Genomic DNA, 15098 nt, shown 5'->3' on the forward strand with positions numbered 1-15098 from the left:
ATTCCAGAGGGATCCATTGGTTGCGGGTGTGGGTCTGTAACAGGCCAGTGTTACAGGGGTTTGGTGAGTTGTGGGTCCTGCACAGCTGATGTTCCAGCAGTGGCATTTATTTGCAGTAATGTTCCTGTTGGAGGGAGAAATGGAACCACAGGGTCAGGGCAAGGCTGCAGTCAGTGTGTAAGGGTTTACAGGCCGATTTCCTGGAGTGTATATGCTCATTTTTAGAGGTAATTCCTGGAATTGCAGAGGGCAAAGCATAAAGGATGTTTTACTGAGCAGTACTTGGTAAACACAGGTTTGTACTGCAGCACAGCTGATCCTGGCTGCTGCTCCCCAGGGCTTAGGTTTAGCCCAACTTTTGGGATTCCTTCTGCTGTGGGGCTCTCCCAGAAAGATGGCCTGCCTGCCTTGCCACTTGGCGGCTGCTATTCCTGATAGAGATGCTTATAATCTTCAGATGCTTGGGCCAGCAAGGAAAGGCTGAGGTTGAATCCAGTCTCATTTGCAGTGCTGCCACGCTGGGCTGTGGCTCTCAGGCTCACTCTGCCATGGCCAGTCTGCCTTGGGAGCTGGCTCTGTTGGTCTCTCGGGTTCCAATGCATCCTGGTTAGAGAGTTGGCAGCGTCCACCCTCTTCATATGTGATGTGTTGTACTGAAACTTGAAACTGAGACCTCATTCTGTAGGGTCTCAAGGAACTGAGCAGTGAGCCCTGCCTGATTTTGGGGGTTCTGAATTGCAGCTCTGAATAACAGATTTGTTGCTGGCATGCACAGGTTCTAGTTAGGCCACATAACAGTGTGATGCTGGCAAAGACTTGGGCTGTGCAGTAGGTGCAGGTTGCTGCAATCTAGAAACTTCATTTATTTCTGTTTGGTTGATTTCTTTTTTTCCAGGGTGGGTGATATTTCTTTTATACAATGTCACTGGTTGGTTTTTGCTGAGGAACAAAAGGCACATGCTAATAGTAGATATTTTTGTAAAGTTTGTAAAGTAGTTTGACCTGTGCTTGGGAAGAAGGTGTCCTGTGAGTGAAAACACATGAAGCCTGGATTCCAGCCCATCTCTGTGGTGGGTAAATTGTGCTGGGTTTGTGCAAGGCTGGTCTGACAGGGGGCTGTTCCCAGGGGCTGCCTCCTGGAGCTCTCATGGAGCAGTGGGCAACAGCTGAGGTGACACATTGCATGAGGAAGGAGTGCTGAGACACCAATATCACAGAGTTTTGTTGGTCATACAATAATTCAAGGATTATTTTCCCTCAGACAATTCTCTTTCCTACTCCCTTCTGCACTGGGCAGAATACAGCCTGTGGCTTCTAAAGTGCTCATGAAAATCAGTCATTCCTGGGATCTTTTGTTTCCTGCTGTGCTTGCCTCAGTGTGTGTGAGAGAATCTGCTCCATCACTCCAGTCCCCAATTATGTGCAGCAGATAAACGAGGATTTATTTGATCAACCCAAGGACTAATTCCATAGAGAAGTTTTGCAGTATGTTTGGAGACAGAAAAGGAGGTTTTTAGGGTATGGAGAGTTGTCTGTGCAGACTGGGATGAGCTGGGAGCCGGAGGAGGAAGGGTAAAGGTCAGTTTTGTGCATGAGCCCACTTTCCAGTGTGTGGCCACAAACCTGGCACAGCGTTTGCACCTAGGCAGAGCCCCAGGGCAGGAATCCCCTTGCAAGTGCCCTTTGCTCTGTAAAGCTCTCGGTGACCTCAGCAGCAGAACCTTGGTGTGCACCCCATTTGTGTGTGGATCTCAGCCATGGGGAGGCTCCATGTGAGAGGTTACTCTGCTGGCAGAGGCTCTGGTTGGGAGTGTCCTGTGGGATGGCAGTCTGAGGAGATGCAGCTTGTGAGTGTCAGGCTAGTCCGTGGAGCAAACTGGCAACAACCCCCAGCGCTGTGGGCTCCATCAGGGTGTGGAGCTGCTGCCTCCCTGGGATGGAGCAGAAAGGCTTTGGGGACATGGATCAGTGGTGGCACTGGCAATGCTGGGGAACGGTTGGACTCCATGTCCTTCAGATTCTTTTCCAATGTAAGTGATTCTGTGATTCTGTCATTCTGCTGGGCCAAGGGTCCTGTGTGGGCGGTGGGTGGAGGTGTGCCATGCTGTGTTGGTCCTGGGGCTGAGAGCCTCAGGCTGGGGAGATGAGCTGTGGGCAGGGCCCTGCACTGCCCCTGGCTGTGGCTGAGCTGGCGTGTGTGCTGCCTGCTCACTGGCTTTGTTTCTGAGCTCTGTCGAGTGCAGTGTGTGCTCAGGTGCAGCTGTGTGCAGCTGTGTGGAGCAGAGCTGTGTTGTTGGTGTCACCCCGAGTGGGATGGGTGTCAGCTCTGCTGCCTCCGTGCTTCTGGCTGACACCTGTGTGTCAGTTGAAGATGAAATAGAAACTGTACACAGAGAACAGAAGGTGACTGGTGAAAGGAGTGGGAGAGAGGAAGAAAGCAGCAGAGACAAGGCATGTGCAGACCAGTTCACTTCTCACACCTGCAGCCTGTTGGCTCAGCCCCTGGCCAGGAGCTCCTGCAGCACCTCAGGGCCCGGATGGGATGCCCTGGGCTGCACAGTGGTGGTGTCTGCTTGGTCACCTCTCCTGCTCCCAGGCTGGGATGAGCCCTTCTTGCTCCCTGCAGCAGCAGTGTGGCCACCCAGCCTGGAAACAGTTTTGCATGTGGCCAGATTTCCTTTGTGGACCAGTGCCACTTCTTTGAGTGAAGTTACACAAGGAATAAATGAAACCTAACAGAATGATTTTGAGAGGAGAGATATTTTTGTTCTGTTTGTTTAATGGACTTCTTGACCTTTTGGGTCAAGAATTTGGGACCTTTAATTTGGGCTTGGCAATTTTTTCCTTCAGTTTTGCTTTATTCCTGCTTTTTACCACTCTCTTTCTCTGTTTCCCTCCCTCTTGGCTTATTTCCCATCTGCTTTTGGGAAACCCAGTGCTGAGGAGGAGAACAAACACCAGGGCAGCTGTAATCACACGGGGCTGAGCAGGTTCTCTGCTGGACAGGCTGAGCCCAGTTTTCAGCAGCAGCAGCACCTGGCACAGCAGTGGCTCCACAGGTGTCTGTGCCCAGCTCAGGTCCTTCACGTGGCAGAGGATGGGGCTGGCACTGCCAGGGGATAGGGCAGGAGATATGTTCCTGTGCAAAAAAGGGCATGGGACATTCTCCCCAGTCAGTGATGAAGGTGTTCACCTCTTCAAGGTGCTGCCTCTGAGGTCATCGAGGATGACAGGCATTGCAGTCAGCTGGAATTGTGTGATGGATTGTTGGGGTCAGTCTCTAGGTCTTTAATTATTTTCAATTATATGACAGCAAGATTGAATAGAATTGAGTTGACATAAAATAATTAGGGGGAAAAGAGTCTCATCCAGCACTTTTCGGCCACGTGTGTTTCATGAGAGAGTCATCAGCCAGCACTAGGGATCAGGATTCAGAGTGGGCTTCACTTCTGCAGCAGGGTGTTTTTCCTTGCTCTGTACATTCCCTCAGTGAGAAGAGCTTGTTGGAAAATGTAATTCATTCTAAACTAAGCAGTAATTCTCCTTCAAATTATATCTTAATAAAAAAGATAACATCTTAGGTAGTCTCTGATTTAGGCACACTGCATTTTAAATCTGTCCTAATTATAGTACTCATCCCTTAACATTCCTTTAATGAAGATCCTCATTTATAAGGACAAGGTTGGCAAATAGGAATTAATGCCATTATAACCCGTGAGTCTCCCAAAGGAAACAAATCAAAAGCTCTGTGAAGGAAATGAAACCTTATTATTTATAGCAAGGCAAAGCCCAGAGTCACCAGCTGTACCTTTGTGTGTGTGGCTCAGGGGCCTGCAGCAGATGTGCTTTGGAAAGGACAGAGCCCTGCTGCCGTGGGCATCTCTCCAGCTGGGACACAAGGGCTTCCCTTGAGGAGCCCTCAGTCCAAGGCTGCTGTCCTGCAAGTGGACTTTGGTTTTGTTTGGGTCTCAGTTTCTGATTCAAGACAGAGCTCCTCTCGTCAGCCCCAGAAATAACCATAGTGGTTCACCAAGGCCCAGAAATAAGGATGGAAGGAAGACATCCCAGTTGTTGTGGTGGATGCACATCTCTGCTGCTGTTGTTTCATCTCATGCTGGTATCAGAACTGCATGGTTTGAAGGAGCATTGTCAAATTGTCTTTGTAGCTGTTGATTTCAACACATACAGGAGATGGATGGTTCCACTGGCTCCCTAAAAACCTTGGTCATCCTGAACAATGTTTCACTGGTGGAATTCAAGTGATGGCAGTGAGAGTTATGCACCAGCCTTAGAGCCCTTAGAGCAGTGCAGACTTGCAGAGACCCCTGCAGCCCTCACAAATATCTCCTTACTTATTTGGAGGCTCTGAGTCTCTGGTGACTCGAGGGAACAGCTGGAGCTGTGTCAGGGAGGGTCAGGGTGGATCTCAGGGCAAGGCTCTGCCCCCAGAGGGTGCTGGCAGTGCCCAGGCTGCCCAGGGAATGGGCACAGCCCCGAGGCTGCCAGAGCTGCAGGAGCCTTTGGGCAGCACTGCCAGGGATGCCCAGGGTGGGATTGTTGGGGGTCTGGGCAGAGACAGGGGCTGGGATCCATGATCCTTGTGGCTCCTTTGAGCTGAGGATATTCCATGATTTTATGAAGCCTCTGAAAGCTGTCCGTGTGGGCAGCAGAGCTTAGCTCTTGCACAGAGCTGGACATTTCCAAAGCACTGAATGAGGGTTTGTCCATTCCACAGCAGCAGCCTTGGGCCCTGGGGCAGGTGCTGGTGGTGCTGCTGCCTGCAGGGGGGAAACTGAGTCAAAGAGCTGAGCTCATTTCCTGGGATGAAAAGCAGTTCAAGCATCTGATAAGCTGTGGGGATTGTCCCTGTGCCTGCATCCAGGTGTGGCTGAAGCTGCTGGGCTCCTTGCAGGGACTGTGCAGATGCTGTTCAGTTTGCAAGAGGAGGCCTTTTCCCTTTTCCCTTTTCCCTTTTCCCTTTTCCCTTTTCCCTTTTCCCTTTTCCCTTTTCCCTTTTCCCTTTTCCCTTTTCCCATCCCTTTCTCTCCACATTTGTATTTCTGTGAGTGAATGGGAGGTGATGTGAAATCCTGTCTGTCCAGTACAGCTTGAGTTCTCTCTCATTTAGGCCTTAATTAGAGATGTCCATGCAGGACACACTCAGCCCTGTGTGGGCTCCTCCTGCTCTCCTTGGTCTTGGGTCTCCTGCTGGAGTTACACCAGCTTGTGTCCCTGTTCTCCTGAAGGACTCCTGAGCTCGCTGCTTTGCTTTAACCCTAGCTGACAGCAGTCCTCAGCTCTCCAAAATCTCTGTTTCGTGAAAACATGTGACTGATTAGATGAGACAAATCCTTCTTCGCTTAGGAAAAGGCTCTGGAGACACTGGAGAGCACACAGGAGAGAGCTCTGGTCAGAGTTCTCTCTCACCCTGTAAAGCCACCAGGACAACAGCCCAGAAGACACGAACTCATGGAACAGCTCATTTCCTTGCTCCCAAAACAGCCTCACTCTTTCCCCTTCTTTTATTAACTTCTCTTGTGCTCACAGTGTTGGCTGTTGCATTTCTGGGTGCTGGGATGGACACTTAACATTAGCTTGGCATCAAAACATGAAGTGTGAGCCTGTCCACTGCAGGACAGTGCTGCTTTCTGCAGCACCTATGGCTTTGTCCAGGTGGTAGAGGCTCCTGGAACTGGACAGGTTCTTCTGTACAAATTACTGAAGTAAGTGAAATGACACCTTGTTAAGGAGGAGCGTTATTGTGCACGCTGTGACTGGTGACACACCCAGGGACGAGCTCAGGGTAATCACTAATTGGGACCTGTAAAAATGCTGTGAGCTCCTCTGAGCTTCAGAGACCTTTGATGATTTGTCCTCATGAGCTGGGGTGGGGAAGGGAAGGGATGTTAGCCGATATTTTTTCTTCAGCTCTATTTCTGTTTTCCTAGACTTGCTTTTCTTCCCCATCTAAGAGTCTTTTTCTTGTTTATTTTTTTTTTCATATTTTTCTATACTGTCTTCTGGTTGATAATGGAGGTGACATGGTTTTGATAGAACAGACACTATGTGGGTTAATTTTTCTCCTGAAGCTACTTAAAATGTCACCTCCCTGCAGATGACAACCTAAGGTTGCCAGAAACATTCATGCTATAAAACCAGTTTAGTTTACTCACCTTTTATTAGTGTTGCCTGCATAATAAAAAAATCATTGTTAACTTTATCAGAATATTGAAACTTGAACATCTCTTCACTGCGAACACAGAAGCAATTTCATTTTGAAGTGGCAAAGGGCAGAGTTTCTAATAAAAATGTAATTTGTAGCCTCTGACTGCAAAAGCTTCTAATGTGCTAATTCTCCTTTAAGTCTGTGTAACGTGGGTGAGATATCTGCTTAAACAGCTGCAATATCAAAGCCTTTACTTGTCATTATTATTTTTTTCCCTACAACAGTTTTGGTGAAATTTAAATACATTTTTAATAATAATTTCCTTTTATCTCATTATCAAATTAGTTTTACACTCCCTCAACATGAGTTAAATCACTTAACGACCATTTAAAAATCAACCATTAGGTCGGTTGAAATGGTTCCAACAAGATTCCTGGATGCAGGACAATTAATCTCTTAGGCCATCTTTGCTGTGTTTGGGCAGAAAGGCTCTTTGAGCTGTGAGAGGTGGTGGTGGCTGCTGCTCCAGCATCCCACATCCCTGCCCTGCACTGCAGGCGCATCCCCAGTTCCTGCTGGCAGGGCTGCAGCCCCTCAGGCATCAATGACCATGGCACAGCAAGGGAGGGGCGTTGTGGGGTGTCTGGGAAGGGTTTTCTCTCACAAAGGAATTATCCAGCCCTGGCACAGCTGCCCAGGGCAGTGCTGGAGTCCCCATCCTTGGAGGGATGAACAGCCCTGTGGATGTGGCTGCTGGGACATGGGGCAGTGCTGGCCTTGGCAGTGCTGGGGAATGGTTGGACTAAAAGGTCTTTGAGGGATTTTGCCACCTAAACAATTCTGTGGCTCTGTGGTTCTGTCCTTCACCAAGCAAAATCCTTTTCCTTCTAACTCAGTGCTACTAAAAGCTTTTCTCAGTTCTTCCTTGACAATGGTAATGCACCCAGGTCCTACACTGGCACTGTGGATCCTGCTCCTGAGCACACTGCCTGGATCCTGAGCACACAGCCTGATCCCAAACACACTGCCTGATCACAAACACACTGCTCAGATCAAAAACACGCAGCCTGATCCCAAACACACTGCCTGGATCCCAAACACACAGCCCGATCCCAAACACACTGCCCCATCCCAAACACACTGCTCAGATCCCAAACACACTGCCCCATCCCAAACACACTGCCCCATCCCAAACACACTGCTCAGATCCCAAACACACTGCCTGGATCCCAAACACACTGCCTGGATCCCAAACACACAGCCTGATCCCAAACACACTGCCTGGATCCCAAACACACTGCTCAGATCCCAGACACACTGCCCGATCCCAAACATACTGCCTGATCCCAAACACACTGCCCCATCCCAAACACACTGCCTGATCCCAAACTCACTGCCTGGATCCCAAACACACTGCCCGGATCCCAAACACACAGCCTGATCCCAAACACACTGCCTGGATCCCAAACACACTGCTCAGATCCCAGACACACTGCCTGATCCCAAACACACTGCCTCATCCCAAACATACTGCCTGATCCCAAACACACTGCCCGATCCCAAACACACTGCCTGATCCCAAACACACTGCCTGGATCCCAAACACACTGCCTGATCCCAAACACACTGCTCAGATCCCAAACACACTGCCCAGATCCCAAACACACTGCCCAATCCCAAACACACTGCCTGATCCCAAACACACTGCCTGGATCCCAAACACACTGCCTGATCCCAAACACACTGCTCAGATCCCAAACACACTGCCCCATCCCAAACACACTGCCTGGATCCCAAACACACTGCCTGATCCCAAACACACTGCCTGGATCCCAGGGACATCCCCTGTGATCAGGCACTGGCTGTGATCCCATCCCAGCTGCCTTTAGCTCCATCTGATCATTTTCAAATGCTTGGTTTGGGTCTTTTTGATGTTTCCCTTGAGCAAATGGGGCTGAGATAAAAGCCTGGAGGGACCAGAGTGAGAGTTCCCATGGGAAACCCCAATAGCTGCAAACCACCGAGTGCCAATTGTGCTGCACCTCAGGGCCGAGGGGGAGAACGCTGTTCAGTCACTGTAGGTGACTTGGCTTTCTTCAGCTGGAGAAATGCTTTCATTCTGGGTTATTGGTCATTAAGCCACCCTGGGAAAAAAACAGTAAATTGGGTAGGAGATGCTTCAGAACCAGGCTGCGCTTCTGCCACAGCTGGCAGTCCCCTTCTGCTTTTTGTTCCCAGGTGGAAATGCACAGACCAACCAAGGGTCAGTCACGGCCCCCTGCCACCCAAATCTTGCTCTGTACACCCAGCACAGGCAGCATGGAAACAAGGAAACCAACAGGAAGAATCTTGTTCCTCTGCTGGCAGGAATGGTTGCCTGGGGCTGTCTGGCAGTCTGGCTTTAGCTTTTGGTGGGAATTTGGTTTCCTGTGCCTCTATCCATGTGGAAGGCACCAAGAGTCCTGCTGGAGGCAGTGCCTGGAGAGCCCAGCTGTGCTGGGTGAGAGGGGCAGCACAGCCCGGAGTGGGTTGGTGTTTTGGTTCCTGATGTCCCACGGCAGTTCAGCTGGGAGATCCCTTGGACACTTCCCAGTTTCCCACACAGAGAGGGCAGCAGCTTCTCCCTGTGAGCAGCTGTAAGTGGCCAAACCTTATTCCAAAGCCATGCTGTAGTCGGAAAAGTTGAGTGTGTCTTGCAGGGGCCCGCTGGAGTTTGAGGTCAGTTATTTTTACTTCTCTGCGTTGTTCTCTCAGATGTTTGACTCTCTCAGAACAATGGCTCCCACCACGCTGCAGCCATTGCCCTGTGCCACAGCTGCTCCAACCTCCTCCCATGCCGTGCCAAGGATCTCATCTTCTTACTTTAGCTAAATATAGTGTTTTCAAGCTCTTGTGGAGAGCCTAATCCATACCTTTACTGAGCTTAGCCAGCTGAATCCAGGGGCATAAGCAGCTGACACAGCTTTGTGGGTAGAGGAATCCTCTACATTCTCTTACACTTGCCCTAATCTACCAAGGTTTGTTTAATTTTTCTACTGATTAATCTGGTATTTTTCTACTATTTTTTCTGGTATTTTCTACCAATCTGATTTTTTTCCTCTATATATGTACAGGCTTCTGAGGACTGGATAGTTGTGATGGTGATTTTTCCTGTTGGCAAACTTCAGTTTTCTGTGCTGGCTTCCCAAGGACACACAGTAATTTTGTATTTTTCCAAGTAACTGTTTAATGAAAAAAATTCCAAAATAATGTTTTCTGTTCCCAGTCTGGCTTCACAGAGATGAGAGTGTCTCTGGCTTTAGTTGCAGAGCTTCTGTCAGCCTGGGCTCTTTGTTTTGAAGGGAGCTGGCTCCCACACTGACAGTTGCAACAGGGGCACCATACCCACCAAGGTTTCAGGCAGGATCTTATTCTGACAGAACAGTTACAATGGATATAAAAAGGATGTGCTGCTGTATCTTAGCTAGTTTGGCCTTTCCCAGCGTGGTTGCAGCCTTGGTGTTGTTGCTGCTGTTCTGTGCAGCAGGTGTGGCTGTGGTTTGCCATGGTGACGTGCGCCACCGAGGGCCTCGGGGTCAGCAGGGTTTCAAAGCCACCTCTGGCAATGGGGGCTCACATTTGACAGCTGCTGCCCTGCCCCAGGTGCGCCTGTGTTGGCTCTGGGACACCTGCACACCCTGCCAGGGGCACCCAGAGCCCTCAGGGAGTGGGTGCAGGACTCTCATGGGAGGGGTGGGCACAGGATTGTGTGTTATCCTCCTTTATCAGCACCCAGGTCAGGGCTTTCCTGCTTCTGGACCAGCACCAGGTGCTGCTGGTGTGTCCAACCTGTGTGAACTTCTCCCATTGCTGAACGATTTTTGGACACACTGGTGTCCTGCAGGGCTTGAACGGAGCGAGAATGCTCTGGGAGGTTCTGGGAGGTGCTTGGTGGAACTGGCTCACTCTGCTGCCTGGCTTTGGGCTGGAGCAGCCATCCTCTGCTCTGCTTCCTCCGTGCAGAAACAGGAACCATAAACTCTGAACTCCTGCTCTCGTCAGTGCTCAGCCCTGCTGGGGAATGCCAGGAGACAGAATGTGGCCTTGTGCATGGAGGTGGCACTGTGTGACCCCTGCCCATGCCTTTTCCTTGGCAGAAAAGCAGTGCTGTTGCTCTCTGTGAGCTGAGGGGCACTGAGAGGTGCTCTCTGCTGATTCAGAGCAGTGGCAGCTCTTCCCTGCGCCCTGCAGAGCACTGAGGAAGCATTTCAGGAGATGGAGAAAGCCCAGGAGAGCCCTGGGCATGGTGTGATCCAGCCTTCCTTGTGTAGGAGCTTAGGGTGCCTCTGATGCCCGTGGTGGGTGACCTCACCTATCTAAGCTCCCATGGAGCCCAGGCACAGGGATGGATCCCACAGCACTCCACAGAGCCCTTTTCCCCTTTTCCCTGTGTGCTGCCCTGCAGCCTGGGCTGCTCCTGACTCAGGCAGCAGGAGCAGAGCCCCCTTTGCCCTTCCTCCGTGGCCAGGACAGTGCCACACTGCACCTGGATTCTTTGGCTGGCTGCTTGGCACTTGGACTGTGCAGCAGCTTCTTGTTTTGGGTGCTTCAATGCTCAGCTGTGTGCCTGGCTCCTCCCAGCCTGTGCTCCCAAGGATTGTCCATGGGCATGCCCAGGGCTGCTGCTGGTGCGTCCCATCCAAACCCACCTCGGTGGGAGTGCTGGGCTGGGTGTCTGCTCCACCTCCTCATCCTCCTGCACTGCAGCAGAGGTGGGACCTGTGGAAGTTGTGCACATGGCATCCCTTGCCAAGATCCCTCTGGTGCTTCACAGCTGCCCACACATACTTTGTGAAGGTGTGTTTGTTTTGTTAATCGGGTTTGTGTGGGACGGTACTGGGAGAACTCTGTGTAGGTGCAAAATAGTCTCCTTGGGGAAAAAGACCAGCTCTGGGTCTCTCTGCCACATTTTCATGGAGTTCCACAGTGGGCTACTGGGTGGGCTTCTGGCTGGCAGCTTTTGGAAGCCCTCAGGAATGTAGGTTACAAAAAGCCAGTGTGTACCAGTGTGCAGGGGCCCAAAGCTGGCACGGGGTGCTGCTTGTCAGTGCAGCTGCATGGCAAACACGTGGGGCTGTATTCTTCATTGGCATGTTTGAGCATAGTCAGGCTAATGTCAGATTTACCTTCTTGTGTTCCAGCTGTGTTGGTGTGGAAGAAGAAGAGGCACCAGACATTGACATCTATCATTGTCCAAATTGTGAGAAAACCCACGGAAAGTCGACCTGTAAGTACCCCTGTGAGCCAGTCCCTGACACGCAGCAGGGTGGGGATGTCTGAACAACAGGAGCTTTTTGTTTCGGTCATTACCAAAGGCACGCCTCAGTATCATGTGCCACAAATATTGGAATTCAAACCAGGAGGTGAAGAAAGATGTTGGTGGGAGGAAGCTGCAGGTTGGATCATGGAGCTTTTGCTGCAGCCTTGGGCACAGGTGTGAGCTCATGCAGGCACTTACCTGGAGAACTGCAGTCCCCAGCCCCACAAAAACCTGAGGGTCCTTCCTGGGTTGAACTGTGCCCACGCTCAGTACTGTGGGCTAGAGAAACCCTGTGGAGGCAGCTAAGTGCTAATACAGGGAGTTTTGGAACCTGCGTGGGGTTTTCTGTCTGCAGAGGAGAAGAGTAAGAAGCAGTTTGTTGTGCTTGGCCTGGATGTAGAATTGCAGCGATTTCAGTGTCAGTCAAAATTGTAGGATACACTGAGGGTGCCAATTCTTGCATTTCTTTCATAGGAAAAGGATTCTCCTGAGCAAAAGTGACAGTTGATCTCAGTGGGTGTTTTGTCTGGGAAGGAATCGTGGGATGTGTTTGCTTTGGTCAGATTAATTCACAAATTCTTTCTATTATACAATGGAGAAAAAAAAAGGAAACCAATGCCTGTGAAAGATGAAATGCTTTGCTTGAAAACCAGTTATTATAAATAAGAAACAGTGGCAGGGAGGATCCTGCTGCTCTGCAACCTGAGGGCATCCTGCAGAGGAAGAGCACTGTGCTCATCTGCTGGAGCTGAGGGAATCCTGATGACCTTCTATTTAGTGTGAAATAAGGGATGACTGGGAAGTGACTCCTGTTGTGTTAAAATTCAGAATTTTTAACCCAAGCAATTATTTCTATATTGCCTTAATTGTTAAAGTTTAAGAAATTTCTAGCGGGAATGTGGTGGAGTCTGAAGTGTTTGTTTTGTGGGCAAAAAGTAGAATTGTATTTCCATGGGATTTTTTAAAAATCAAATGTGAACTGGAAACCTGAATGACCTGCAGCTGCTCCTGTCTTCCAGAGGGTCCAGCTGGGAAGCTGGCAAAATTGAGAAGCTGGCAAAATCCCTGTCGGGGGGCTGGTTCTGAAGGACTTAAGAAAATCAGGATGTCCCTACAAAATGTTGTGGTTTGAAGGGATCAGCCTTTCTAGTGTTTTGTTTTCCTGGTTACACAAATAACCACAAATCATTTTGAAGTGAATGATTTGGGATTGGAGGGGGTGATTGCAGGCACTGTTCCTAAGCCAGGATCTCCACCCCCTGAGTCTGTCAGTGCACAACCCTGAGATGTGTCTGATACTTTGATTCTTTCACTTTTTAAAAAAAATATAAATTATGAAAGGCACCTACTTTTCAGGGCAAGGGGGAAAACCCAGTCAGAAGCAGCAAAAGCTTATAAACAGGAATTGAACATCAGTTCTATAAAAACTAGGGTGCGTCATCCTAGAATTCAAGACATGGCAGTTTTGATAAAAAGATTGCAAGTTTAATATACCAGTTATGATGAGGAGAGTTGAACTGACAACAACATTCTGATGCTTTTTAAAAGGTTTCTGTCTATCCAGTTATTTTTATCCAAATAAAAATCCACAGATGTGTCCCAGAGCATTCAACCCAGCAGAAAGTGCTGCCGGAGCAGAGTTCCAGCCCTTGCCATGGGCTCAGACACCTCCCCCTGTCCCAGGTGCTCCCAGCCCTGCCCAGCCTGGCCTTGGGCACTGCCAGGGATCCAGGGGCAGCCACAGCTGCTCTGGGCACCCTGTGCCAGGGCCTGCCCACCCTCCTAGGGAACAATTCCCAATTCCCAATCTCCCATCCATCCCTGCCCTCTGGCACTGGGAGCCATTCCCTGTGTCCTGTCCCTCCATCCCTTGTCCCCCGTCCCTCTGCAGCTCTCCTGGAGCCCCTTCAGGCCCTGCCAGGGGCTCTGAGCTCTCCCTGGAGCTGCTCCTGTTCAGGTGAGCACCCCCAGCTCTGCCAGCCTGGCTCAGAGCAGAGGGATCCAGCCCTTGGAGCAGCTCTGTGGCCACCTCTGGGTCTCTCCAGCAGCTCCACGTCCTTCTGATGTTGCTGCCTGCAGATCTGGGGCAGCTCAGGGTCTCAGAAGGCTTCCCTTGACCCTCTTCCCTCTGGGGATGCAGCATGGTGGGAATACAGACCAACATCCATTCTGTAGGGCAGCAAGGACACTTCCTTTTCTCTCTTTGCATACAGCACAGGCAGTTTAATGACATGCAACACCAATCTTCAAAGAAGTGAAGTGCAAAAATTTTATTTAAATATAAATCATTGCTATCCTTACCTTGAGTTTTGGTGGCAAGCTCACAAGCTGCATAGTAATTCTCCCTGATAGTGTGTAGAGTCGTGGATTCTGTGGGAAAAGGAGGCTGTTCTACTCTAGCCCATCCTTGCAGGGTACTCCAGGCCAGGGGAGTTGGAAGCTGGAGGAAGTGAAGGAGGGAGCGGCTTGGCTGGTGAATTCCATCTCTGGAATCTGCATGGAGGATATCCTGCTGCAGGGCTTGGGCACTGCTGGGAGATCGCTTCCTTTGCTTATTAACTGCTCCAGAATCTGTTCAGACCCGTTATCCAGCACTATCAGCTCTGCAAAGGAGTAGGAGTTGTTCCAGCACCAGTAGTTCATGGTAGGATTTAATTATTGTGAGATTAGCAAAGGGAAACACAGACACCAATTGTCTGTTATGCAACTTGTCTGGATTTAAAAATATACATGTATTTCTGGAGCTTGCCTTCTACCAGATATGTTTTCCAGATGTCAAATTTAAAAATCGTTTTCCTCTCCTTACATTTTTCCACATTACCACTGTGGCCAGTGGCTGCTCTCAGAAGATTGCTTCCTGTCACATGGCATTTTAAGCCATTCCCGCTTAATGAAATGTGTAGGGACTTCTCTTTGGGAAAAATCATCCATATTCATCCAACATTTTCTGACATCATTTCAAGAAAATGTAAGGGCTTCATTTGGGCAGGCTTGGCTCGTTTTCATAGCACAGTCTGAAATGCTGGGTTTGATTGCTGCCTCATTTGCCACCGTGAAAATCAGGAGAAATCCTTTGGAATCAGTGGAGTTACAGAGCTGCAAGTGAGCGAAAGGCTGTGGCTGGCTTTAAGTGCTTCCAGCCTTGGCTGTTGATCAGTGGAGAGCTCACAGGGTGCTCCTGGGTATCCCTGCTCTAGGGAAGCTCCCTGGTCATGGCTAGAACACCATGGGCTTTAAAGCCAAGCAGTCATTTAGGTTGGAAAAACCTCCAAGATCACCTAATCCAGCCTGTGACTGATCACCAGCTTGTAAAGACCAGAGCACTGAGTGCCATGTCCTGCAGTTCCATGAGCACTTCCAGGGATGGGGACCCCACCCCTCCTTGGCCGCCCCGTCCCATGCCTGACCACCTTTCATTCTTGCCAACAATTCAGGTTGATGATCCCTTCTACACAAACAGCTTTTTAGTAATATATGTATACCTGTGAATTACTCATTTTGAGATACAGTTTTGTAAAAATGTATTCCCTTTTTCCAGTGTTGGACTTTCAAGGTTAAATCTGGATCAGAAAGATCTGGAGAAAAAGAAATCTGTGATAAATTACAAAAAAGTAGCTTTTCTGGCCCAAGCTG

At 49.7% G+C, this 15098-nt stretch overlaps 1 protein-coding gene across 2 annotated transcripts in view; it reads left to right on the plus strand.

Moving 5' to 3' along the window:
- Window positions 1-15098, plus strand: part of PHF2 (PHD finger protein 2) — a 55629-nt gene that overhangs the window by 13452 nt on the left and 27079 nt on the right. For both annotated transcript variants that reach the window (XM_064723959.1, XM_064723958.1), the window contains exon 2: window positions 11347-11432. In XM_064723959.1, coding sequence (XP_064580029.1) covers window positions 11347-11432 — 86 coding nt within the window. The remainder of the gene's footprint in view (window positions 1-11346; window positions 11433-15098) is intronic.

Source organism: Zonotrichia leucophrys, chromosome 12 (assembly GCF_028769735.1).
Source record: "Zonotrichia leucophrys gambelii isolate GWCS_2022_RI chromosome 12, RI_Zleu_2.0, whole genome shotgun sequence".
Classification (NCBI taxonomy): Eukaryota; Metazoa; Chordata; class Aves; order Passeriformes; family Passerellidae; genus Zonotrichia; species Zonotrichia leucophrys.